The 26,793-nt window shown below is 42.2% G+C and overlaps 1 protein-coding gene, 1 long non-coding RNA gene and 1 pseudogene across 2 annotated transcripts; 1 reads left to right on the top strand and 2 right to left on the bottom strand.

Moving 5' to 3' along the window:
* The first annotated feature begins 2,184 nt into the window (after window positions 1-2,184).
* Window positions 2,185-6,645, top strand: LOC137742173 (uncharacterized). Its single transcript, XM_068481959.2, has 4 exons — window positions 2,185-2,593; window positions 2,724-4,154; window positions 4,250-4,421; window positions 5,774-6,645. Exons 1-4 carry the CDS (start codon window positions 2,453-2,455, stop codon window positions 6,319-6,321), a joined length of 2,292 nt encoding a protein of 763 aa, XP_068338060.2. The 5' UTR covers window positions 2,185-2,452; the 3' UTR covers window positions 6,322-6,645.
* Window positions 6,646-11,776: 5,131 nt separating this feature from the next.
* Window positions 11,777-13,531, bottom strand: LOC148693265 (uncharacterized). Its single transcript, XR_015952983.1, has 2 exons — window positions 12,613-13,531; window positions 11,777-12,510 (listed from the first exon to the last, which is right to left on the bottom strand). It is a non-coding gene; the product is annotated as an uncharacterized LOC148693265 (long non-coding RNA).
* Window positions 13,532-18,344: 4,813 nt separating this feature from the next.
* On the bottom strand, window positions 18,345-19,671 carry LOC148693264 (uncharacterized; annotated as a pseudogene).
* Window positions 19,672-26,793: the final 7,122 nt, after the last annotated feature.

Below are 26,793 nucleotides of genomic sequence, written 5' to 3'. Positions count from 1 at the left end.
CTTAGAATGTCACAAAAACTGGGTTGTTGTCCCTACTGACCAGCCACCGAAAAATAATTATTAGACCGACTTACACTTATCTAAAGTCTACGAAATTTTATATGCATATACCAGACACACAGAGCTATACTCACACAAATTTTTGGGATTTTTGGAGTTGATTTGATATTTAAATTAAATTAAACAAAAACAAGACAGAGACAGATTTTTAAGTAGTTCACAAATTATGAAAAACGAGTTAGGGGAATTGCTATCCACCACCAAATAATCATGCAAACATGTTATGTTTCATTCAAATTCCTTTCATTTTTGGATGAAGATGCTCAAGTTGGCTCAATGTTAGAACTCAACCTATTACTCTTTCTTATGTAGTATGTTAAGAGAATGGCGTTTTCAACTTAACTTAGTCCCTAACATGCAATCTCGAATGGTGTGTTCATAGATTTAACAAGTAGAAATCATTAAGAACGAAAAGAGTTTGAGTCATCACAAGGCATTGTAAGTACTAGCGTTGTCTTACTAATCCTAGAAATTGGTTCACATGTTAATCACAATTAACAAGTACTACTCTAGAACATGTGTAGGTCCTCATTCGACAAGGGCATGCACACACATATTCATAGCATTAGAATCCTAGATATACTTACTAAGTATGCATCCATAGAAAACACATAAAGAATTCATCAATTAGACAAGTAGTGAATCAATTTTCATCCATTCATAAAAGTAATTCAAACGAAATGTCATAACAAACTTGCAATCATATTCGGGGCTTCAAACAGCCCCTAACTACTAAAAATTTAGTTACACAATCCTTAAGTTAAAATAAAAGATAGACATAAGTTTGAGAAAATAAAACCGAAAGAAATCGACTAAGGTTCTCCCCCCTTTCCTTCCTTCCCCAATGCTACTTTTAAACCAATTCTTGCTGCATCATTTTCTTCTCCTTAACTCACCCACTAATAGCCATTTAGTGATGACAATAAGTGAGAGGATATGTAAAACAATTGTAACTCCTTGGGTAGCCTTTATGTCAATTACTCCCTCTTAATCCTCATCTTTAATTCCATTTCCTCTGATATTTGAATAGGTGTCAGCTGGTTTGTTCTTGATTGCATCATATTTGGCTACTAGATTTATTGGATTTATTGCTTTCAATGCTTTATTGTTAGTTACAAACTGTTCAGCCTCTTGGAAACCTTTCAATGTTCAAGCGGCCATAACTTCTTCTAGAAAAATGATCTTAACAATCCGCGAAATGCTCCAGAAAATAGACATCCGTAGCTTTTCAAGCATATAAGGCTCATTCTCTAATTCATTCTGAGCTGTCCGAAACTTGCTTCCAAAGTTAGCTGACCTGCACAGGCAGTTTTGACGAATTTGTTACTTAAAATTCCACTTGTGCTATTTTTCTTTTCTTTGCTTGACAAATCCTACAAAACACAAAAACAAAGTAAACAGATCAAAAATATAAGGAACTAACTAAGAAAAGAAAAGTGATTTTGATGTAAAATTTATATAAATATGAGCTTATCATCTTCCCTTTGTAAAAATTAACGTTGACGCGAATTGGGCTGCTGCCACAATTGTGGGTTTTGCAAGGGCAGTGGTCCATGATTCTTCTGGCAGTTTCATTGCTACTCGAAGATCCAGGCTTAGTGCGCTTTGTGTTGAGGTTGCAGAAACGTTGGCATTGAAGCGTGGATGTGAGTTGAGTTTATCGTTGGGTCTAAACCATGTAGTTGTCGAATCTGATTCGAAGGAATTCATTTCTTGCCTGTGGGGAAACATATCCAATGGCAGATGGGAGGCTTTTCCAATTTTAGCAAGGTGTAAGAAACTCGGGGAAGCCTTTCAGGTCTGTCGCTGGTCTTGGATCCCAAGACCAACCAATATGGTGGCTAACCTCTTGGCGTTGCAAAGATGTGTGGAGATGTGTGACTTTTCTTGGTTGATCGACCCTTATCTTCAATTGTGCATGTACTGAACAACGATGGATTACCTTGTCCGCCTTAGTTTTGTGTTGGTTGTGCAAGGGGGGACGTTTAGAGCTTTGCTTGCAGTGTCGGGTCTCTTCTATCCCCTTGTACTTCCTGTCTTTTTTTTGGTTGTTTGCCTTAGTGTGGGCTTTCGTTGTTATCTTTAGCATCTGTTGTCTTGGTTAATATTTTCAGTTTACAAAACAAAAAAAAAAAAAAGAAAAAAGAGAGGAAGGAAAATACCAAACGTGCCCTTATTATATCACTCCTGGCCTTTCCATTAACTCGGCCAACCCCTTTAAAAAGAACCAGAAAAGCGGGAGACACAGATAAAAGGCGTAGTAGCCAGTGTGAGAGAGAGAGAGTTATGGAGAAATCTAAGCTAATAAAGTGAGTGAGTGAGGGAGAGCGACGAAATTAACATAAATAGTGTTTGGAGAGAGGGAAAGTGAGATATTTTCCGAGAAAAAAAAATGAAGACTGGAAGAATGGTGCAAGAACAGAACCTGGAGAAGCAGATGGGGTGCATGGCTGGCTTCCTCCAGATCTTCGATCGCCACCAGCTTCTCAACGGAAAACGCCTCAACTCCACCAAACGCCTCCCTCCCTCGGCGGTGAGTTTTCCATTTATTATCTGTTTGGTTCCCAGGAAAATGTCCAGAGTTTCAATCTTCACTTCTTGTACTTTCTGTTTGACTGCATTTAATTTATCATTTATTGAAACTCATTTATTGAGACTCTCAGACGGTGGTATCGTCGCCAGAGTCGGAGTCGGCCATGTCGCCGGAGATATCCAAAGAATTGGAAAAACAACCGCAGAACAAGACGGCACCGTCTCCGGACCGATCGAAGCAATCTCCATCTCCGACGAAAGATCTCCGATCTCCATCGCCAGAAACTCGCGCTCCTCCGTCACCGGAACCTCATCCGAAATCTCCTCTTCCGCTTCCAGTTTTCGAATTCAAAGAAGGCACGAGGTCCTCGTGGAAGTTCTCCAGAGAAGCACCGAGGCTCTCACTGGATAGCAGAGCCACCGTCGACGCCAAGGGAAGCCTATACCCGAGGGAGATCCGAACAAACGCCGCCATACTAACCGCCGGTCGGAGCTCCGCCGACGGAGGAAGCGATAGTGACAAGCAACACCGATCACCGAGCGTTATCGCTAGGCTAATGGGACTCGAACCGTTGCAGCAGTCGGATCCAGAACCGATTAAGCTCCGGAGATCTTCGTCCGAATCCAGAGTGAACCGAGACCTGAAACAGTACCGGTTCGTCGACGGCAACAATTACCAGCCGAAGCAACCGCCGCCACAGAATGTGCAGAGCCATAATTTCTCCGGCAATGTAGGCAAAGACGACCGGAGCTCCAATCGGGGCTCCTATCCGAGGCAGCCGGATCCGAAGAACAATGCGAAGGCTCAGAGCAAAGGAATGGCGCAGAGAAAGTGCTTCTTCAACTCGGCGGACTTCTTCCCCGAGCCGAAGCAGAGAGCCTCCGTTTACAACGAGATTGAGAAGCAGTTGATGATGCGAGGAATCGACGAGCGGTCGAAAGATATGGAGACGTTGAAGGAAATCTTCGAAGCTCTGCAGCTCAAAGGCCTCCTGCGCTCCAGGAAAGCTGCCAATCAGATTAATTCCAGAAACTTCTTCTACGATCGGAGCTTCCAGTCGCCGATAGTAGTGATGAAGCCGTCCATATCGCCGAGCTTGGTTCACCGCGCAGCTAGATTCGGAAACGACTCGCCGCCGCCAAGTTCGGGATTTAGGTCGAGAGCCGGAGTTCGCCGAAACGGCGAGGTATCACCTGCGGTGAGTCCTAGGCGCGACCGGCCGGAGAATGCACGGAGCCAGACTAGAGGGAGGAGTCCTGCCGCGCGAGAGGGCGGCGTGAGGAGTCCGAGTCGGAGAGGAGGACCGTTATTGATCGAAACGCAGCGGAAGGGGAATGATTCGGTGGAGCAGAGGAGAGTATCTCCGGTGCATTCTCCTAAAGTCAGTTCGAGAAGACCAGATCAAACGCCCACGAATCGATCTCCCAGGTACATCAAGAAACCAACGGTTGAGATTGCTCCAAGTGAGGAAAAGGCCCTCCATCGGGCGGAGGACGAATCGTCCACCACCATGTCAGAGAGCAGCGTTAGCAACAGCACCTCGTCACAAGCCGAGACAGAGGTACATTAATCATCATCAAAAGCTTAATTAACGTAATTAGTTTATGTTTAATTAAGTAAAATATGATTAACGGTTTTGGTTAATTAATTTTGCAGAGGTGGAAGGCGGAAGAGTACAAAGAAGGGAGGAGTTTGTTGGAGAGGTGTGATAAGCTGCTTCACAGCATAGCTGAGTTGCAACCGAGTCCTGTCTCGGTTCTCGACTCGTCGTTTTACAAAGAGGAATCTTCGCCTTCGCCAGTCATGAAACGCAGCATTGATTTCAAAGGTAAATAATATAAGAATAGGATTCTCTCTCATCCTCTCTTCATATCTTCATATCGGTTGCTTGATTGCCCACTTACCTGCATTTGGTACATCATGTTGTCTAAACCAATTGTTTTCTTACGTTTTAACTTGACTGCTTAACTCCGGTGGAACAAAACAACTTGTTTTAAACTTATCTGTAAGGCGATGCATGATTGGCTTGCGATGCTGCTAATTTGTCATTTAGCTGCATGGAAGTTTGATTTTGCACTGCCGTGCCATGTGTTTCAGAGGAATGGATGATTTGCTTGAAATACCACTAGTATGGTACTCTAGTTGCGTGAAAACTCAATCACGCACTGTCATGTCATGCATTCCAACTTGACCACGCTTGTTTCAATTCAAATATCACTAATATGACATTTCAGTTGCATGAAAGAAGCAATCAAGTTGCCTACGTGGCCTTGAGATGGCAAGTATTTTGTGTGTAGCAGTACTCTACCTAACTAGGCTCTGCTTTTAGCCTTCTAGGTTAACCAGTACTCTGCTAGAGATTTGTATTCTCTCCTGAGTTCAAGAAAATGATCCTTCAGACCAAGCAATGTGAGCTGTTGGATTTTCATCTAACGATTATAATTAATATAATTTTAAAAGAATCTCCTTATTTGTAATCGTTAGATAAAAATTCAACGGTCCACACTGCTTGATCAGAAAGATCCTCTCCTTGAGCTCAGGAGAGAGGAGAGGATCCAAATCCCTCTACTAGTACCCTGTTCTTGTGCTGCACTCTGCACCCAGTGAATATTTCCAGTTAAAGTCAATACCTTCCAATAAATACCTGCCACATCGGCGTAAAAAAATCCAGGATCCAAACTCTTCCACGGAGGCAGATTGTCTGCCCTTTTGTGTGGGTGTCTTTTCCACCCCTTATATTTATGCGATCACGGTTAAATCACACCAATATTTTATATTTCTATTACTTTTTGTCTTATTATCTCTATAAAAAAATCAATATAAAATGTTGACGTGATTTAACCGTAACCGCCTAAAATAGGAGGGGATGAGAAGGACACCAAATAGGAGGGCAGACAATCTGCCTCCCTCTTCCACCTCAGCCTTTTCCTATGCTTAATCACACGTGGATTGATTTGATTGGTGTTTCCATCTTAACGGGATGTCGGTAGGTGGTTGTGTTGTGTTGTACTCTGTGATAGTGATACTGGTTGAAAACGACCCCGTTTTGTTATACCCCTAACTGTAATCGGCGACAATGACCCACCAAATTTGCTATGGTTATTAGTAATTAGGGATTTTAATTTGGTTTGGTTGTTGAATTTAATTTAATTTAATTTAATTTTTGGTTTGATGAAACAGTTGAAATGGAAGACATTTGGGGCGAGGCAATGTGGGGCACTGAGTTCGAATCCGAAGACAGCGATTTCGTCTACGTATCGGAGATCCTGCGGGCTTCCACTTACTTACCGGAAGACTCCGACATTTTCCTATTACTAGAGAAGAAGCAACATTTCAAGGGAAAAGACACCTCTAAAGAGTCAACACTCGAGAGAAGGATCATTTTCGACACCATCACCGAAATTCTAGACCGAAACCGCCAATTGCCGCCTTGGAAGGCGGTCTCGTGGCAAACTTCCTTGCCTGAAACTTGGTCCGAGTTTCAAAGAACGCGGGAGAGGGACGACTCCGAGGACTTGTTCAAGGTCATATGCGGGATGTTGAAAAAGGACCTTGCCGGCGACGCAATCAACGGATGGGGAGATTGCTCCATCGAAATGTCCGACGCCGTTTTGGACATCGAACGGCTCATTTTCAAGGACTTGATCGGGGAAACGATCCGAGATCTCGCCGCTTTTCCCACCAGCTATATCAAAGTTTCGGCGCCTTGCAGGAAGTTGGTCTTCTAAAAGCGGAGGGAAAACAAAAAAGACATGGAAGTTTTCATTTGGCGCGCTTTTTAAATCATAATCCAAATTAAAATATAAAATATCATCCTTAGTTTTTAATTTTTGTTTGTTTTTAGATTAGAAATTCAACGGTCGATCTGGTTTTGCAAAATCTGTAAATTAAATGGTTGTTTATTGTAATTTGCAATATTATATTTTGCGAAATGCTGTGGGAAATTGGAAGTGGGTTGCTCTCAGGCATGTGCAAAAAGGGGAAAAAGTAAAAGTGGGAGGCTGAAAAGAGGACAATGTTTTCCGCGATAAAGCAAAAGATTTGATTGCACATGTTTTTGTCTCAAGTGATGAGTAAACATTCCATTCCATGGCTGCTGCTATCATTATACTCTCATCTTAATCTTAGTATTCGTTTAGATTTACTTTTAAAATGATTGAAAACGTTTTTAGAGAGAGTTACAAAAGCACTTTAAGTGTTTTTTCAGGATTTACTTGCATATTTACTAATGATTGATTTTAAAAATATTTTCACCAATAATACTTTTAATCATTGTAAAAATAAATCTAAACGAGCTTTTAATTAATAATAATCATTTTATACCTTAAAATTCATAATCTAAAAAGAATTGAAGAGAAAAGAAAGACTTATTTACACCCGTTACTACGGTAAAATCGCACAGCGCTTTGTATATTAGGTTGCTCACATGACATCACACAATTAATTAGAAAAAGCTGTCATGCAATCTAGCTTCCCTGTGCCATGACAGGGTAAGTTGCACAGTGCTTTGGCTAGTTACCTTCGGCCATTTACCTTACCCTACCTCAGTTTTATTGGACATTTTATCGACAAGTGAACATTAAACAATTTCATATGTAGCAATAGTGGATACATAAGGCAACTACATACACAAATCTTTATATCGATAAATCCATTAGTTTCTGTTTGAATAAAATGTAACAAAATTATCGACGATCATAATGAAACCATACAAACGTACTCGCGACTGATCCTAGCATTGTTCGTAATTTCTAGGTGGTCCAAAAGAAAATGACTTAACTAACTAACAAGCAAGAACTAACAACTAACAACAGTTAAGACCCTTTTTTTTTTTTCTTCTTTTTTTTACCTATTTTTGCTTACGAGTGCTACTCAAAATAGTTCGTCAAACAGTCCTTATTAGAATATGGTCCTCAAATTTTAATTAATTATTTGGATCACATGCTTTTCTTCATGACTTCATTAAATTTTGTCACTGTTTTTATTTTCAAGTTGTAATAATCTACAGCAACAAGCCGATACCCTATTCAATTATGTGGTCCATCAATCATACAAAGTCAAATACTATTTTTTCAACTATTTTTATTATTCTTTTTTCACTTGCCAAAATTTTGAACCCGCTAGAGAAAAATCTAGATAAGCATGCATGATCAGACGCCTAACTTTGGGCAATTGGATCTATTGAGATCAGAGTTATACTTTTGCTACTGGTGCTCCCTACCGACGAGCTGATCGTTCATTTCTACTTAAGTTTTTCTCTGATAGGCATGCACTTGTCCATAATGTAAAGGTTGTCTATTTTTCTTCTCTTTCTTGCGCTTGGTTCATATGGTTTTTAAATTGTATCATTTCAATTTGGAAGATATTTATAAAATAAAAAAATAAAAATAAAAGTTCGAATTTGGTGGGGTTGTTAACATAGAAGGGGGTGCCAATCCATCTCTCTCTCTCAAAATTATTCTATGAGCAAAGAGAAATATATAAATCCACCTCATATTAAATATATTAACTATATATTAATCGTGCGGTACTTTTGTTCTCAAGGTTGAGAGAGGTTCGATATATAAACTCTCCGTCCACTAAATTTGTTTATGACAATTTTATTACGGTTCAATTGGAATTTGGTCATCTTCACCCAAAAACGTGATTAAATTTTGATAAACTAGTAAATTAAATTTCAAAACGACAAGAACAATGAGTTATATATGATATGATGAGTTTGTTTCGTCTCTTATGACAAACAAAAACACACACACAACTAATAGTGAATGTGTATGAGGTGCTAATCCCACCAAACAACTCGTATTCTTGCCTCTCGTATTCATACCAATTAAATTCCCTTGCTCCCACCCTAAGCACAAATGAATCAAGTAAAAAGAAATAGGGTCTTTGTCAAAAAACAAGTGAAAGATGGGGTCTTTGTCATGTAAAAAGGGCACAAGCTTATCTATGAATGTGTAAGAGATGTGGATGGGTTGTCTGGCAATGCCCACATGCCGGTCATCTGCCATCGACTTTTCCATCATTTTCTTCTCTTTGATTGAATGGTGGCTCTCACTTCCTCATAAATCCACCACAATTGCCCACATTTACTTGAATTTTCGTGTGTTCTGGTAGGTTGTCATCATCATCCTCATCGCTGTCTCCTCCTAGGGTTCTTTGCAGATGCAAAGTTTCTATTTCTTTTGAAATATTTTGACTAAGTAACGTGAGTGCATTATTGGCTTCGGCTATGAGTTGTACTTGCACTCTACTGCATCTGCATGCTCAATGAAAACTAAAACCTAATACCAAAGGGGTCGTGGTCCTATGCATAAAGGTCCTTTGGAATTCATCGATGGATAGTAATCATCTTAACAATCACCATCTCAAAATATGATCTCAAAGAATTGAAGAAGAACGCTTAACAGAGAAGAAAGAGAGAAAAACTTCAATATTTCTCATTAACTATTTTTTGTAGAATACAGAGTACTTAACCGACAATACAAGAAGGGGAAATAGTACTTATACTGACAGCTCAAATACATTGGCTTAAGACAGAAGCTACTATTGCACATGTGGCACTGCTGGCATGGCAAATCATACTTATCCAATACCCCCCCTCAATCTGAACTGAGGTAACTCAGTTGAAGATTGAAACAATGGCGCAAAAAAATCAGGACCATGAAGACCCTTGGTCAATACATCTGCAACCTGATTTTTAGTGCACAAATATTCAACAAGCAAATCACCCTTTTGAACTCGTTTGCGAATAAAATGGATGTCAATCTCCAAATGCTTAATCTGAGATTTAAACTCAAGGCAATTGCATATTGGTTATCACAATAGATCACTAGAGGAGAAAACAAATATTCGTGTAAATCCTTAAGGATTAACCTGATCTAAGCAATGTCCACAGTAGTATGAGCCAAAGCACGATATTCAGCCTTGGTGGAATTGCGAGAAACAAAAAACTGTTTCTTGGACTACCACGAAATCAGATTATCTCCTAAATAAACAACATAACCAGTAATGGAACACCGAGTATTCAAATTTGCAACCTAATCAGAGTCACTGTAGGCTTTTAACTGCATAGGACTTCCAGAAGTATATGTCAAACCATAATGAATTGTGCCCTGGAGAAATCGCATAATTCTTTTCACCATTCCAAAATGGACATCAGTAGGTGCACTCATATATTGACAAACAGTATTGACAGCAAATGCGATATCTGGACGAGTAAAGGTCAAGTACCATAAAGCTACAACTAAACTCCGATATGAGGTACGATCAGGAAGCAAGGTACATTCAATAGTCAAGATTTGATTATGTGGTTTGCAAGGAGTTGAACATGATTTACAATCATCAATCCCAGCTTTATGGATAAGGTCCTTGACATACTTGGCTTGACTAATGAACAAATCTTCATTAGGCTTATATATGACTTGAAGACCAAGAAAATAAGCTAATTTGCCCATATTCTTAAGATCAAAAACCTCACTGAGAGTAGTAATCACAGACTGAATCAATGAAGTGCTAGAACCAGTGATTATGATGTCATCAACATAAAGAAGTAAAATAACTACATGAACCCCATCCGTCTTTACAAACAAACTTGAATCGGATAGAGAAGCTTCAAAACCAATGGCTTGCAGAAAACTAGTAAACTTGTCATTCCAGGCTCGAGGAGCTTGTTTCAAGCCATATAAAGATTTTACCAGTTTACAAACATGTGTGGGAAACTGAGAATTAACAAAACCTTGAGGTTGTTTCATATAAACCTCGTCGTGTGACTCACCATGAAGAAAAGCATTCTTTACGTCTAATTGACGAAGATCCCACTTATGTATAGTTACTAAAGATAAAATCAATCAGACAGTAGTATGTTGAACAACAGGGCTGAAAGTCTCTATATAATCTAGACCTTTTTCTCGGCTAAATCCTTGGGCAACAAGCCTAGCCTTATATCGAGATATTGAACCATCACTATTCCTTTTAACTTTGTACACCCATTTACTGCCGATAACATTTTTATCACAAGGATGAGGAATAAGAACCCATGTACCTTGAGTTTGAAGAGCATTAAACTCTTCGTGCATTGCCATTTGCCATTGTGGGATTTGAGAGCCTTGTTTAAAAGTAGAGGTTTCTGAAACATCATGGTTATCTGCAATGAAAGTAAATCCTCCTGAAAAATGAGCATCATCATCAAGATGTAATGATTGAACTTCTGAAAACACTGCTGTGACGGCTGAATAATCTCTTCTAGTAATAGTACCGGTTCTTAATCTGGTTTGAATGCCTTGGGAAAGAATGAAATTCTCTGAACTAGAAGGATTAAAAACATTATTAGGAGGTAAGACAACCTCTAATTGATTGTGTGGAAGGACAGGCAACAATGTGTTGGGACTGGAAAGTGTAGCATGAGAACTTGGGTCTTGTGCACGGCTGACATATAGACTTGATTCTGTACACTATTGGAAGAACTGGCATCTTGTTAATGAGGCATAGAATGAAGAGACTGACTAAGAGAAATTCCCTGTCTGCTAGAATCTGAATTTTCAGAAGTGGCATTTATAGAAGGCAATTGAACAATTATGGGTCTCAACATAGTACACGAAGAAGACTGAGATGAACTCTGAGTAGAACTACCTGACAATTCCACATAAGGAAGAGTACCTTCATCATAAATGACATGTCTGGAAAGAAAAATCTGCCCTGTCAACACACTATAACAAGGAGCACCCTTATAACCTTATGAATAGCCTAAGAATACACATTGTGTGGATCTAGATTGAAGTTTGTAGGCATTATATGGTCTGAGATAAGGGTAAATTGCACAGCCAAACACCTTCAAATTAGATAACCCAGGCCGTTTTCCAAACAGCTTGCCAAAAGGAGAATCCAACTTTAAAGTTTTACAAGGCATTCTATTAATAAAAGAGGCAGCATGGGCCACTCCATGATACCATAATTTATAAGGTAACTTTGCAACAGATAACAAAGTGATTGTTGTCTCAATGAGATGGCGATGCTTGAGCTTAGCTAATCCATTTTGCCGAGGAGTACATGGACATGAAATAAAATGCATAATCCCATTGCAATCCAAATAACTCTTAAAACATTACTTAAAAATTCTCCACCACCATTAGACTGTAACACTTTAATTCTAGTATGAAACTGATTCTCAATGTATGCACATAATTTAACAAAAGCCTCAAAAACACCTCATTTATTCATTAAGGGAAACATCCATACAAACCGATTTGCTTCATCAATAAAAGGAACATAGTACCTAAAACCTTGAAGAGATACAATTGGAGAAGGTCCCCAAACATCACTATGTATCTTATGAAATGGAATCACAACCCTATCAACTTTATATGTAAAAGGTAGTCTACTCATTTTCCTACTAATAAAATGTGAACAAACTTTACTAGTGACATCAAAATTACAACCAATATTAAAATTCTTGAGCATAGCAGCTAATATATCATTGGAAGGATGACCACATCGTTGGTGCCAAAGAGAGGATTTCGCAACATGTCCCAGAAAAGCTGAAGAAGAAACTACACCTTTATTCAGTAAAGTAGGAAAAATGTGCACATGAACCTTTAACAACTCATCATTGCTACTTTTTCCGTGATGAAGAATTGCCCCTGTTGCCTTGTCCTGCACAAAAAACTGAACTTCATCACATATAAACCAAGTGTGATTGTCCGCACATAACTTTTTAACTGAAAGAAGATTCACAGTTAACATGGGAACATGCAAAATATTCTTAAGATTTAAAACATGAGATGCAGTTTGTAAAGTGCCGTGTCCAATATGTTGAACTTCCAAACCTTCACCATTTCCCACAATAATCTTCTCTGTTCCTTCATAAGGTGTGGCTCTATTAAGAAGTGTCACATCAGGACTCATATGATGTGAAGCCCCTGTATCAATGATCTAAGAGTCTCCATTGGTAAATTCCTGAAAATGTTGTGCAGACATGGCTAAAAAATCATGAGAAGGAACTGATGAACTTGATCCAATACCTTGTGGAACAAACTGAGAATTTGACCCTTGTGAAACATATGGATTAACTGAACCTTGTGGAGCAAATGGTAATGGAGAGGAGAACATTTGCAATTCATGAGGAGAGACATTAGAATGAAAACCTTGATGAGCATAGTTGGCAGATAAAGAAAGTGGAGGTTGATTGCCTTGATACGCATAATTACCCCAATGTCTGCAATTGAGAGCAATGTGACCCCGTTTTCCACAAATTTGACATTCATGTAAAGATTGACCATTATTATTCCTGGACAAACAAGTAACTGTTGTATGACTTTTTCTGGAACAGATTTGACACTCTGGAACAGGTTCAAACCAAGTTGTAGAATTCTCAAACCATGGTTGCCATTAATTGCTAGACCTTGAATTATTAAATCATGGTTTGTAGCTTGCATTACCCCGTGGTCTATAGTTATTAGAACCAAATGACCTGCCACCATTATGACCTCCTGAATTATGATGCGGGTGAAAAGTATTACCATTGGATTGATATTGAGAAGATGAACTAGAGCCGGAACCAGGAAAACCATAACCAAAATTCTAAGATGATGAACTAGTACCAGATGTATCAGAAGAAGTACTCATACCATTAACCTGAGAACCAGCATGCACAGAGTTATGAGCTGCAGGAGAAGCATTAACATACATAGCTGCCATACTGTGGACTAAAGACTACATTCGAGCGTCAATGTTTTTCTCAGCACCTATTAACTGTGCTCAAAACTCTTTCATTGTAATTGGTGAATCTCTTGCCAAAATCACAGTTCGAATCATATCATAATTCGAAGGCAAACCAGACAAAGCAGCAATTATAAGATCGTTATCAGACACTTTTTCACCAGCAGCTTGCAATTGATCCTTGATTGCCTTTAACTTCAACAAGTACTTATCAATGGTGTCTCCTCCCCCCCCCCCCCCCCCCCCGGCTCCCCCTTTTTTTTTTGCACAGTAGCACTAGATACAAACATATAGCGATCTTGTAATGCAATCCAAGCCTCATGAGAATTCTTACACCTAACAATATGTTCAATAGCATCATCACTGAGAGTAGCAATTAGTAAACTTAACAAAGCCATATCAATCTTCACCCATTGTTTATATGCATCACTAATCTAAGTGGTAATACCTAATTCAGGAGTAAGGACAAATTTGGGAGGACACACAGACTCCCAAGTCAAATGATCAAGAATATCATATCCACGAAGAACAGAAGAAAATTGAAAACTCCACTTGATGAAATTGTCATCAGTAAGTTTAATGGTAAGTATATCCAATAAACTTTCAATTTTCACAGGATTCGACATGATTGTAAACACGAAAAATTCCTGAAACAAGAGACAAGAATACGTGTACAAAATATATTTTTTGTTTGTATTGATTTTGGGGTTACAATCTCTTTGTAATTTGATCCTCTGATTCTATCTTCGCAGGGTGTAGGTTTGTGGATGAGCTGTTGATCCAAAGGGCCGTCGGGGCTTGATCTAGGGATGAACAGTTGATGAACGGATCTTCGAGGGCTTTTGGGCTTGATCTTGAAGACTGGGTGTATGGATTTCTTCAAGGGGCCGTCGGGGCTTGATCTTGAGGGTTGATGGATGAGCGGATCTTCAAGGGCTTTTGGGCCTAATCTTGAAGACTGAGTGTATGGATTTCTTCAAGAGGCCGTCGGGGCTTGATCTTGAGGGTTGATGGATGAGCGGATCTTCAAGGGCTTTTGGGCCTAATCTTGAAGACTGATTGGATGTGTGGATTTGTTGAGGTTGTTGATCCAAAGGGCCGTTGGGGCTTGATCTTAGGACGAACGGATGATGAACACTTTCTTCAAGGGGCCGTCGGGGCTTGATCTTGAGTCGGTGGAAGTTCTTCAAGGGCCGTTGGGGCTTGACCTTTGAAGGAGGATTTGACGAAGAACGAAGAGTGTTTTCTTGATCCTTCGGGATTTGCTTGAGAGCTTTAGAGTTTCGAGGCTTCAAGGTTTTGGTGTGATGTAAATTCCCTTCTTTCTTTCTCTTCTTCCTTTCTTTCTTCCTTCCGAAATGAATGCCTTGGCCTCCTATTTATAGAATTCCAAAACTTGATTTTTGGATTTAAATAATCAGATGAAATAAATCATTTCTGCCAGATATTGACACGTGTCCTATTTGATGACCTTTCCAATTTATTTCGATTTTTCGTTGAGTCACACGCTACATGTAAAATTTATGTGACACGTAAGCGTTGAAATTTTAATTATTGGTTAACATTCATTTCACCGAAATTTCGATGTCTACAAATGCCCCCACTTCAAGGCGCGTCGTTGACATGTGCTTGTCACGTGTATGAGATGCGTTTTGAAGTTCCTTAATGTAGATGTCGATCCAAGGGCCGTCGGGGCTTGATCTTGAATTGGGCTGGAAATTTCTTCAAGGGCCATCGAGGCTTGATCTTGAGTTCGACTGGAAGATTTTCTAGTTTCCTCCAATCGTTGATTTTCCTTTGTGCTACTCTTGAACTGGGCTGGAGGATTCTTTTGGTCTCCTCCGAAGGTCTGAACTTGCTCCTTTTATATGGAGTTGAATTTGATTCAAGGGTGGTGAACACTTGATTTTGAATCGGACTTGTGATTTCTTCAAGGGCCATTGAGGCTTGATCTTGAACTGGGCTGGAGGATTCTTCTGGTCTCCTCCGCTCGTTGATTTTCCTTTGTGCTACTCTTGAACTGGGCAGCAGGATTCTTTTGGTCTCCCCCCGAAGGTCTACGAGCGGTTTCAGGATATGGCAGGCAAGTACAAGGTGGAGGTGCTGACCTGTTTCTTTGTTCAATCTTTCCAATTCGTATTGAAGAGGGTTGGAAAGATTGAAGTTTCCTTGTCCCTTCTCTGGCAGTGTATCAACCGTTGAAGATGACTACTCGAGAGCAATACTAGGTAAGCAATCAGGAATAGATTCCAGGTAGTCGGTTCCAGATCGGAAGACTGACTCCAAGTGCCGCTGACTGCTCTCTTTCACTTTGCCATGCGAGTAATAACAAAGACAAAGGAAAAGACAGGGAAAAAACATGATATGAGATACCTTTGCTTTCGAAGAAGCAGCAAATGAATCAGCACATATATTTGTTATGCTTGTCTCCACATGCTTCGATGTATCATTTTCACTTGCCTTACTTGCTCCCCTTTGCAGAAGTGGTATTTCCTTATGCAGGTTTAGCATCTTTTCTTGTAGTATTTGTCCTCCGATGCAGGAGTTGAATGCAACCTTTGCATTTAAATGGTGCTTCACTCCTTGGTGGCAACTGGTTTGAGTGGAGGTTCCGACATATTGCTTTCTTTGTCCTTGTCTTGGCAGGTGAGAACAAGGGCAAAGGAAAAGATAGGGAAAAAGCATGATATGAGATACATTTGCTTTCGCCCTTGATGATATGAGATACCTTTGCTTTTGAAGAAGCGGTGAATGAATCAGCACATGCTTCAATCTATCGTTTCCTCCTGGGTCATCTGTACTCGAGGCATCTGGTATCTTCAAAGGTTGAATAGGTTTTCTCAAAGGAAGAAGAAGAATTGTGTATTTCGAGAGGCTTTGCTGGGAGTGCGCCCTCAGAGGTGAGGAAGAGTTGGGCATTTTCTTCAGGTCTGCCTTGTCATAAGAGACGAAGGTCGACGTATATAGGGATTTCTTAATAGCAAGTGGTGGTACCGTTCTTTTACCCTTGTCGACAAACGTCTCTTCGATATCTGAACGACGCCTCTTCGATTTCTGAACGAGCGCCACTTTTGACAAAGTTGCACGCGTTTTCTGAAAAGCAGAGAAAAGCAGAGAAAGCGTCGCCGAACTTTGCGCTTGTCGGCTAAAGACGTGTAGTCGCGATGATGGCCTCCACGTGTTTTCGACTTTGTCAGATATCTTTTGACAAAGTTGAACGCGTTTTCTGAAAAGCTGCGAACGCGTCGCCGAACTTCACGCAGGAAAATCCGGATTTTTGAATCGGTGGTCGTGTCGCCTTGGCTTTTTATAGCGGTATTGATCACCCCAACATTCACACTCTGAAGATTGCCCATTCTTGAAAAATTGTCTCCGACCATTTGAAATTTTTTTTTTATATCCCTTCTCTTTGAACACCTTTGAAAAATGACTAACTCATCGAACCTTTGCTTAGATTTGAGTCTCAGCAGCGATCCGGTTGTGCCCCATCAAGGTAATGTATGGCGCCCTTCTTTTTTATCTTCTAACGGTCCTCTTACAGGTGAAGACTCTGTGATGAAGGACGCAACAACAGCTACGATAGTAGCTAGGAACCTCCTCACTCCTGAAGATAGTCGGCTGCTTTCAGGACGGTCCGATGAGTTGGCCGTTCAAGAGTCCCTCGCTCTCAGTGTTCAGTGTGCAGGCTCTGTGTCCAACATGGGTCAACGCCTACTTGCTCGCTCCCGCCAAGTTGAATCCTTGATGGCGGAGGTGGAAAGTCTTAAGCAAGATATCAAACTGCTTAAGTACGAGAATAGAAGTTTGCATGTGCTTGCAAATAACTATTCGTCGGGCATGAAGAGGAAGCTTGATGAGCTGCAAGAATCCAATGGTCGAATGCAAAGTAACCGTCAAAGGCTTGCGGCTTTCTTCCAGAGGCATATTTTTCCTGGCTCATCTAGCGTTCCACCAAGTATTGAGGCCTCTTCTTTGATGCCTCCCACTTCTGTAGTTTTTCCCAAGTAATGGGGCTTCACGTGAACAACCTTTGTGAAAGCTCCATCTTTGTATTTTTTTTTTTTTTTTTTTTTTTTTTTCATGTGTAAGCACATATCTGTAATTTATCAGAGATATCAATAAATAAACTTTATTTTATTTAGCGTAATGTGCTAAATAGAGCGCATATATATATATATTATTTTTTTCCACATGGTGCCGATGCACCAAGATCCTCTTCTCTTTTTTTTATTGTTATTTTTTTTCTTATTGCTTTCGGTGGTACTGATCCACCAAGATAGATCTTTTTTTTTTTTTTATTATATTTTTTTTCTTTGCTTTCGGTGGTACTGATCCACCAAAATAGATTTTTTTTTTTATAATATTTTATATATATATATATATTTTGGACATTTGCTTTCCCCACGACACCATCATTCCTACCACTTTTCCTTTTTGTTTTGGCTTGCTAATAGTAGCATGCATCATCTTTTTTATTTTATTTATTTATTTATTTTTATTTATATATATATTCCCCACATGGTGCAGGGAGGAATGCAGAAGAGCTTAGAGCAGCATGAGGCAAGAGACGGAGTTGCAGCTGGGGCAAGCAGATGTGAGTTGACAAACTTTGTTTTTGTTAATCACATTCACAGGTAGCGACCATGGCGGAAGTGCAGAAGCAGCCAGAGCTTGAAGTAGTGCAAAGCGTCGAGCTTCGCGATCGGTTAGTCGTTTGACAGCGGTCGTTGAAGTTCTTCTCCGATTCAAATGCAGCAGCAGAGGCAAGAAGATGGATGAGGTCTTTGGGTGTGAGTTGACAAACTTTGGTTTTGTTGATCACATTCAAAGGCAGCAGCCATGGCGGAGGTGCAGAAGCAGCCAAATCTTGAGGCAGAGATCTTTCTGCTGTTCGACAATGGTGGATAGATCAGCCCCTGTAAGATTATAGCGCCTTTGTGTTTGAAGGACTTGACGGTGTCAGCCTTAGAAGGGTGAAGAGGGCCGGGCCGGACGAGAACATACGTGGGTTGGCCGGCGGCGAGGCTAGCTTCAGCTACAAAACCTCCCGACGAAACCGGTGGCACCGACAATGAGGACTCTGCCATTTATGGCAACAGAAAGAGAAGGTGAAGCAGTCATGGCTGCTGCTGCTCTTATTGTCTGTTTCTACGTCCCCAGCATGACCTTTTGGAGTAGCCAGGTCCCCTGAAGAATGCTCACCATTGCTCCTGGAATTGTCAAAACCTATTCCAGTGAGAGTCTCTATTGTAAATGCAATGCAGGGTTCTGTGAAGAAATCCTCAAGAGGCAAGTCTGGTTGAAGTCCTGGTTTCTTTTCCGCCTTATCATCAGTTTTAAGTTTTCCTGCATGCTCTTCTGGGCTACTTCGGCTCCCCGACGGGAAAACAGAAGCATGCCGTTGCTTGTCATCACCATTAATTGCTCGTTCCACGTTTTGAATATGCTTTTTTTTTTTTTTTTTTTTTTTTTTGGCTCAACCTCAAAATAATCAGGATGTTGGGACGCACGACTGAGCAAATCACCAGGGTAAGAACCTTCAGTTGTATGGCATACTCCCTCCCCTGACTGTTTAATTGCAACTCGACATGCTCGAGTACTTGTTTTCAGTTCTGGAACTGGACCAACTTCAACTCCAGCTAGTCGCTTTGAAGCACGGCGAGGCAAGATAAGCTCTATCTTATTCTTTGATTTGCGAAGGCCAAGACGGGCCTTTTTCCTTTCATGTTCTATCAGCCCACTCTCCAGGCATTGCTTACCTGGCAGGTCTTCATGTGCGCCTTCCAATCGGACTGCACTGCGTATTTCTTGGAGCACCGCTCGCACTGCCACTTCTTCTCGCCGTGCTTTCGACAAAAGTGCTTCTTAATCCCCGTCAGGTCGCCTAGCGCCCGGGTCGGGTTGTTGTGCACGCAGGAGGTCTCGGGGCAGACGTAGACCCGCTTCCGTACTTCTTTGCTCGTCCGCTGCTTCAGTTTCCAAGGCAGGTTGTGGCCCCGCCGGTGGAGAGGAGGAGCTGTCTGGAAACAGGGGTGGAAGTCGGAGTTTGCAAGCGGGCAGCACACTTCATTCGAGCCCACAGAGAGATGTAACCAAGGATAGAACGTCTGCATCTAGCAACCTGGCAAAACTTAGGGATCTTTATGGGGATGTAAGTGACCAAAAAGGTGATACCAGTAGGGACAGGATTCCCAGGGGAGATGGTGACTGGTGGTGGAGGGGTTGCTGGGCATGGGTGCGAGGAAGAAGAAGGACGCCATTGGACTGATGCCAATAGGCTCACGGTTTTGGACTTTTATCCTCAACAATCCAGCCCACTCACGGTTTTGGGCTTTATCTTCAACAATCCAGCCCACCGCCATTATTATTATTTGTAATACATTATAACATATGTATTTTTTTTTTTTTTTTTTTTCAAGTAGAGAATATATATATATATATATATATATATATATATATATATATATTTCATAGTAACATATGTATTTATTTATTTTTTTTTTTTTTTTCTTTTCTTTTGTAATAAAATTGACTTTCTTTAATGAAACATTTATTTATTTATTTTGATGTGACTGTACTTGAAGTTTTGAAGTTTCAAGTTGCCTACGTACTCTTCCAAAGAAGAGATCAAGTCATAACGTAGTTCAAATGAGTGATGGTTTTTATGATGATTTTGCCGTACACAGTTTATGCTCTTGCGGGCCAGGAGCGTGGTGCGTTTGCTTTAGGGGTAGTAGCGCTTCAAAAATCTGCCGTTGATGGGGCCGATCTCCAACCCGTCTTCTGCCATGATTAAGTAGGCGCCATTGGTGTAGATCTCTTGTATTACGTAGGGTCCATCCCATTTTGATGTGAACTTGCTTTTTGTCTTATGAGTTGTAATGATAGGCCTACGCAATGCCAACACGAGATCTCCGGCTTGGAAAGACCTTGGGCGGACTTTCTTGTTGAATGCCTTGGATAACCGTGCTTGGTAGCATTCCAAGTGTTGTTGAGCTTCGAGCCTCCTCTCATCCAGTGCTTCCAACTCCTGAAGGCGCAACTTTGCATTTTCTTCATCAGTCAAGCCTTCTTGTATAGCCATCCTTAGTGAGGGAATTTGACTTTCGAGCGGTAGAACAGCTTCTACGCCATATACGAGAGAATAAGGTGTAGCTTGGGTAGGAGTCCTATGTGTAGTCCTATATGCCCAAAGTGCTTCACTTATTCTTTCATGCCAGTCTCTCTTTGTTCGGCCGATTACCTTTTTCAGGAGGTTGCACAGCGTCTTGTTGAATGCTTCCGCGAGGCCGTTGGCTGGCGCATGATACATGGAAGACTTGTGCTGCTTGAACTTGTATTTGTCGCAAAGCTCGTCCACGAGTCGGTTGGAGAACTGCTTTCCGTTGTCAGTGATAATGTAGCGAGGCACCCCATATCGGTGGATGATATGCTCCTTGATGAAACGAACAACAGTTTCCTTTTTTACTTCCCTTAAAGGTATGGCTTCAGCCCACTTGGAGAAGTAATCTGTTGCAGCTAGGATGTAAGCTTCCCCTGCAGATGACTTTGGCGTAATTGGTCCTACAACGTCCAATCCCCATGCGTCGAACGGCCATGAAGCAACTGTAGGGTGTAATGGTTCAGGCGGTTGATGTATGAAGTTGGCGTGGAATTGGCAGGCTTGGCACCTTTTGGCGTGTTCCAGGCAGTCCTTCACCATGCTCGGCCAGTAGTAACCCATTCTTTTAAGCTGGAAATGTAGCTTTGGTCCAGATTGATGTGCCCCACACACACCTGAATGTGCTTCTTCCATGGCTTGATTAACTTCTTCCTCACCTAGGCATCTCAGGAGCAGTCCTTCAAAAGAGCGTCGGTAGAGTGTTCCTTTGTAGTAAAGGAAACGAGGCGCTCGTCGACGTATTTCGGAACGGTGTCTAAGATCATCTGGAAGCTTTCCGTGCTCTAAGTAGTCGATCAGCGGCTGTCTCCACTCTTCAGCATCGACTGGGAGTACTGAGATGACATTTGTATCATCTAGTGACATTTCATTAACGAGCGGAATCACCCATCTTTGGCAAACCGGCACGTCTGCAACTTCATCTTTTCTTAGTGTCATACTCGAGGCTAGATTGGCGAGAGCGTCTGCCATTTGATTTTCCTTTCTTGGCACATGTTCTAGTGTCACAGCTTCGAACTTTTGTAGCAGTTGGGTCGCTAGCCGGAAGTATGGGACGAGATCATCTTTCCTCACCTCATATTCAGTTAAGAGTTGGTTGATTATGAGCTTGGAATCGCCATATACCTCAAGAGCTGTGATTTCCATGTTGATCGCCATTTGGAGCCCGATGATCAATGCTTGGTACTCAGCAACATTGTTGGAGCATAGCTCATTCAGTTGGAAGGAGTAAGGTAGTATGTGCCTTTGTGGTGACATGAATACTACTCCTGCCCCCACTTCATCTGCTCGTGCGGATCCGTCGAAGAACATCGTCCATGTCGGGAAGATGTCGATGTAGAACACCTCCTCGTCAGGCAAGTCGTCTGAGATTTTCCAATCAGCCGGGATTGGATGATCGGCCAGGAAGTCTGCTAGCGCTTGTCCCTTGACGGCTTTAGCTGAGACGTAGATGATCTCGTATTGATTAAGAAGCAAAGCCCATTTAGCGAGTCGCCCTGTCAAGACTGGCTTAGTCATAACGTATTTGACAGGGTCGGCTTTAGCAACCAAGTGGATGGTGTAAGCATGCATGTAATGTCTGAGTTTCTGGATGGCAAACACCAAAGCGAGGCACATCTTTTCTATTGGGGAATAGTTCAACTCAGCGCCGGTGAGAGTTCGACTGAGGTAGTAAAGTGCTCCTTCCTTTTGGGATTCATTCTCTTGCGCCAAGAGTGCTCCGATTGAACTTTCCTGAGCAGCAATATACAATATGAGTGGTTTCCCAGGCACAGGTGCCCCCAGGACAGGTGGGCTTGACAAATATTTCTTTATGCTTTCAAAAGCATTATGGCATGCTTTGTCCCATACGAATGGAACATCTTTCTTCATAAGGCGACTAAACGGTTGACAACGCCCTGCGAGGTTGGAGATGAAGCGTCTGATGAAGGCTAACCGTCCTTGTAGACTTTTCAGCTCGTGCAGGTTTCTTGGCTCAGGCATGCTTTGAATGGCCTTGATCTTTGATTGGTCTACTTCAATACCACGGTGCTTGACGATGAAGCCGAGGAATTTTCCAGAGGTGACGCCAAACGCACACTTTAACGGGTTCATCTTGAGGTTGTATTTTCGCAGCCTTTCAAACACTATTCGTAGATCCTTCAAGTGGTCTGATCTTTTCTTCGTCTTAACCACCACATCATCAACGTAACATTCTACGTTTTTGTGTAGCATGTCATTGAAGATTTTCTGCATTGCGCGTTGATACGTAGCTCCAGCGTTCTTTAGACCAAAGGGCATCACCTTGTAGCAGTAGATACCTTTTGGAGTACGAAAGGCTGTTAGTTCCTCGTCTTCGAGGGCCATGCGAATTTGATTGTACCCAGAAGAGCCATCCATGAATGATAATGCCTCATGGCCAGTGGTTGCATCCACCATGATTTCAATGATTGGCAAGGGGAAGTCATCCTTTGGGCAAGCATCGTTGAGGTCCCGGAAGTCTACGCAAACACGTATTTGTCCTGATTTCTTAAGGACAATGACGATGTTGGAGATCCACTTGGGGTATTGTACTTCTCGAATAAAGCCTGCTTCGATTAGCTTGTTAATCTCGACCTCGATTTGTGGGATAAGCTCAGATCGATAGCGTCTTTGAGTTTGCTTTATCGGCCGTGTTCCAGGCCTGACCGCAAGATGATGAACAGCGATGATAGGGTCCAGGCCGGGCATTTCTTTGTAGGTCCAGGCAAAGACGTCTTTGTAATCTAACAACAGCTGATAATACTCCTCTATCTCGTCTGTACTTAATAATGCACTTACGAAGATAGGCTTTGGTTCCTTGCTTGTACCTAAGTTGAGTTCCTTGAGATCATTGATCGTGGCTTGCCCCCCATCTTCGAGCTGTGGTGGTGCAGCAGTGACATCTTCCTCGGGGATTTCGTCTTCTTTACCTTCTTGAACCGTGATGTGGAAAACATCTTGGATCTCCTCTTCAGTGCTGTCTTCTCGAGCTTGTTGGCATAAGGATTGTCTGGTGTCGTTAAGCCTCTTGAAGACAGAGGTTCGGTCTTGACCACCAATGCGATTAAGCACTGCAGTTCTGGAGCTTGAATGGCTCATCCTATCGAAGACCGACGTCCGAGGGGAGGGTTTAGGCTCTTCTTGGTCTCGTTCAATGCTCACGCTGATGTGTTGAGCGTTAGTGTTTTTTGCTTTGTTTGAAATCATCACAGGTGCATTTGGTGTGAAACCAAGTCCAGCTTTGTTGTTGTCAACTCCGTAACCATGCTCCTTCAACTTCTTTTGAGTTTTGGTGAGGTTACGTTCTTCGTCATTGACAGTGTTTGAAACCTTCTTTCCAGCCACTGCAGAAGAAGCAAAGTCGTACCCGGCCCTTGACATGAGTTTGTAGGCGTTAGGGTCGAAACCTTCATCGGTCCTCTTGGTTGGAAGAAAGCTTGATTCCACCTTCTTTGGTAGAGCTTTTATGAAGCCTTGTGGTAGTCTTGCGACCTTAGCACCCCCTAGCTGTGTCAAAGGTAAAACTGCATTTGTCTTGAGCAACTTCAGATTATCCGCATGCCACTGTGTGTCGGCTTCTCTTGTTCCAGTTTCGAATGGAGATTGACCATTCTTTCTTCTTGACATCGGGATATATCGAAATATGGGTGCGTTCGGTCCTTCTGACGGCATCCTACTCCCTTTGGTTGTTGCAGGTTTAGCAAACTCGTCATCGTCTTTGCTTGAAGATGGCACATCCTGCTCTTTTTTCCTTTTAGGCATGACTTGCCACTCCTGCTTTTTAGGTGCTGCTTTGCCCGTGGATCTGATGTCTTCCGGAAGGGCTTCGGGTACCATGTCTTCATCCATGTAGAACTTGGCGTCTGCAAAGTGCGATTCGGCTTCGGTGAATGGCTTGGTATCACCTTGGATCACCTTCACCCCTTCTTGGTAAAATTTTAGGCATTGGTGAAGGGTGGACGGCACTACCCCATTTGCGTGGATCCAAGGTCTTCCTAAGAGCAAGCTGTAGGAAGTTCTTGCATCGATCACGTGGAATATCGTGCTTGATTTGAGCTCACACATGGTCATCTCTACTCGGATCATGCCCATCGCCCTTTGTCCTCCTTGGTTAAAACCCTGGATCAGCAGACGGCTCAGGGATAGTTCATTCACCTTGATGCCGATTATGGTCATTGTTGATTTTGGCATGATGTTTATGGCCGACCCACCATCCACAAGCATGCGGTTGACTTTGTATTCCCTTATGTACCCGGAGACGAAGAGAGGACGGTTGTGAGGCTTTGATCCCAACAGTAGGTCTTCGTCAGTGAAGTTAATTACGTCATGGGTGGCACAACATGTGGCACATTCATGTGGCGGAAGCTTCGAGCCTTCGTTATTACTTTCTTGCACTTCGTGGTCGTCGGGACCTGCCAAGACTGCTGCTAGTGCTCTTCGCATCTTTTTTGGTAATGGTAGCGCTTCCTCGATGCTAAAGTGTGTTGGCAGACCTTCTCCAGGTGTAAGGGCATTTTCTACCTCAGTGGCGATAGCTTTGCCTTTTGAGGGCTTTTCTATTTCTACTTCAACCATGTGACAGGCCACAGTAGTGCTCTGTTGGAAAAAGTCATTCGGGAAGTATTCATGTAAGGAAACGGGAATGCGTAGCCCCTGCTCCGTAGGTTCCCCAGCATATGTTGTCTTATCATGCTTTATGTTTCTTTTAGGCTTCGCATTGTTGCGGCCGTGGTGATTTCTTCTTTGTTCCACCTTTGGCTGTATGACTCGTGGTCTTGGTTTCCTTGTCTTTTTGTAGGTTACCAATATCCATCCTTCTTCATCATCAGCATGTGCATCTTGGTCGCTTCTCTCCAGTGATGGTTGTGTAGGAGGTGCCGTGCAACTTGAGCATTCATGGGAACGGTCAGGTGTCGTTTGGAGAGGCACAGGATTAAACGATCCAAACGCAATTGTAGTGGTATGCGTTGCGGCCGTGTCCTCAAGGTCGAGCTCAATTTGCCCTTGTTGTGCTAGCTTCATGATGAGTTCTTTGAGAACGAAGCACTTGCCAACAGGATGACTCACAATACGATGGTACTTGCAGTACCTAGGATCGTTTGTGCGATTCATTTCTTCAGGACGCTTGCATTCGGGTAGCTCAATCACCTTTTTTTCCAGCAAGTCATCTAACATGGCAGCCATGTCAGAGTCAGGAAAAGGGTACGTTTTCTGTTCCAACTCTCTCAAGGTGCTCTTGTATCTGTCTTGGGTGCGAGAAGGCTCACTTGTCTTTATCTCTTTCGCTTTCTTCTTGGAGGAGATCTTGATGGGTGCTGATGAGGTCTTAATGGGCGCTGATGAGGTCTTGATGGGGGTAGTGTTGACGGTGAAAGCTTCCTTAGCAGGCTTCTTCCCGGTCTTGTCTACATTTGGGGCGAATACTTTTTCCTTATTGAAGTTAGTAATCGGCTCCTTTTTCCCGTGATTAGCGATACTCAACTCCATGTCGTGGGAACGAGTTGCTAGCTCTTCGAATGTTCTTGGTTTTATGCCTTGGAGGATGTAATGTAACCCCCAGTGCATGCCTTGAACGCACATCTCAATGGCAGAGGTTTCAGAAAGCCGATCTTTGCAATCCAGACTTAAGGAGCGCCATCTATTTATGTAGTTGACGACAGGTTCATCTCTCCACTGTTTCGTACTGGTCAGCTCTAGCATGCTTACAGTACGACGAGTGCTGTAGAAACGGTTGAGGAATTCCCTTTCTAGCTGGTCCCAACTGTTGATAGACTCAGGTTCGAGGTCAGTGTACCAGTCAAAAGCGTTACTTTTCAGCGAACGCACGAACTGTTTGACGAGGTAGTCTCCCTCTGTCCCAGCATTGTTACAAGTTTCAATGAAATGGGCGACATGTTGCTTCGGGTTGCCTTTTCCATCGAACTGCATGAATTTTGGGGGCTGATAACCCCTTGGCATCTTTAAAGCATCAATCTTCTTGGAGTAAGGCTTTGAGTACAGTACGGAGTCATGCGAGCTTCCTTCGTACTGTGTCTTGACAGTGCTTGCGATCATCTCCTGTAGCTGCTGGATAGAGAGAGATCCCATGAATGCCGTTGATTGGTCTAACTTCAGCTTCTCTTCAACTTTCTCCACTGGTGGCTCCTCTTCTTCGTCGTCTTCTTTCTTTAATAGGCCAATATTTGGGTCGACTTTCACGTCGGGCAGCGCATCTAGTTGGTTGACAAGTGCGGCAATCTGCAAGTCCTTCTCTTCCACAGTCCGTGTGAGCTTTGCGATTGCTTCATTCATCTGAGCTAGCTGCTCCTCGATTGAAGTTGCTCCA

This window comes from Pyrus communis, chromosome 11, assembly GCF_041283825.1.
Source record: "Pyrus communis isolate YQ-2024b chromosome 11, ASM4128382v1, whole genome shotgun sequence".
Taxonomy (NCBI): Eukaryota; Viridiplantae; Streptophyta; class Magnoliopsida; order Rosales; family Rosaceae; genus Pyrus; species Pyrus communis.
Note: the sequence above shows the minus strand (reverse complement) of the source record. Positions and strands in the feature narration are given on the sequence as shown.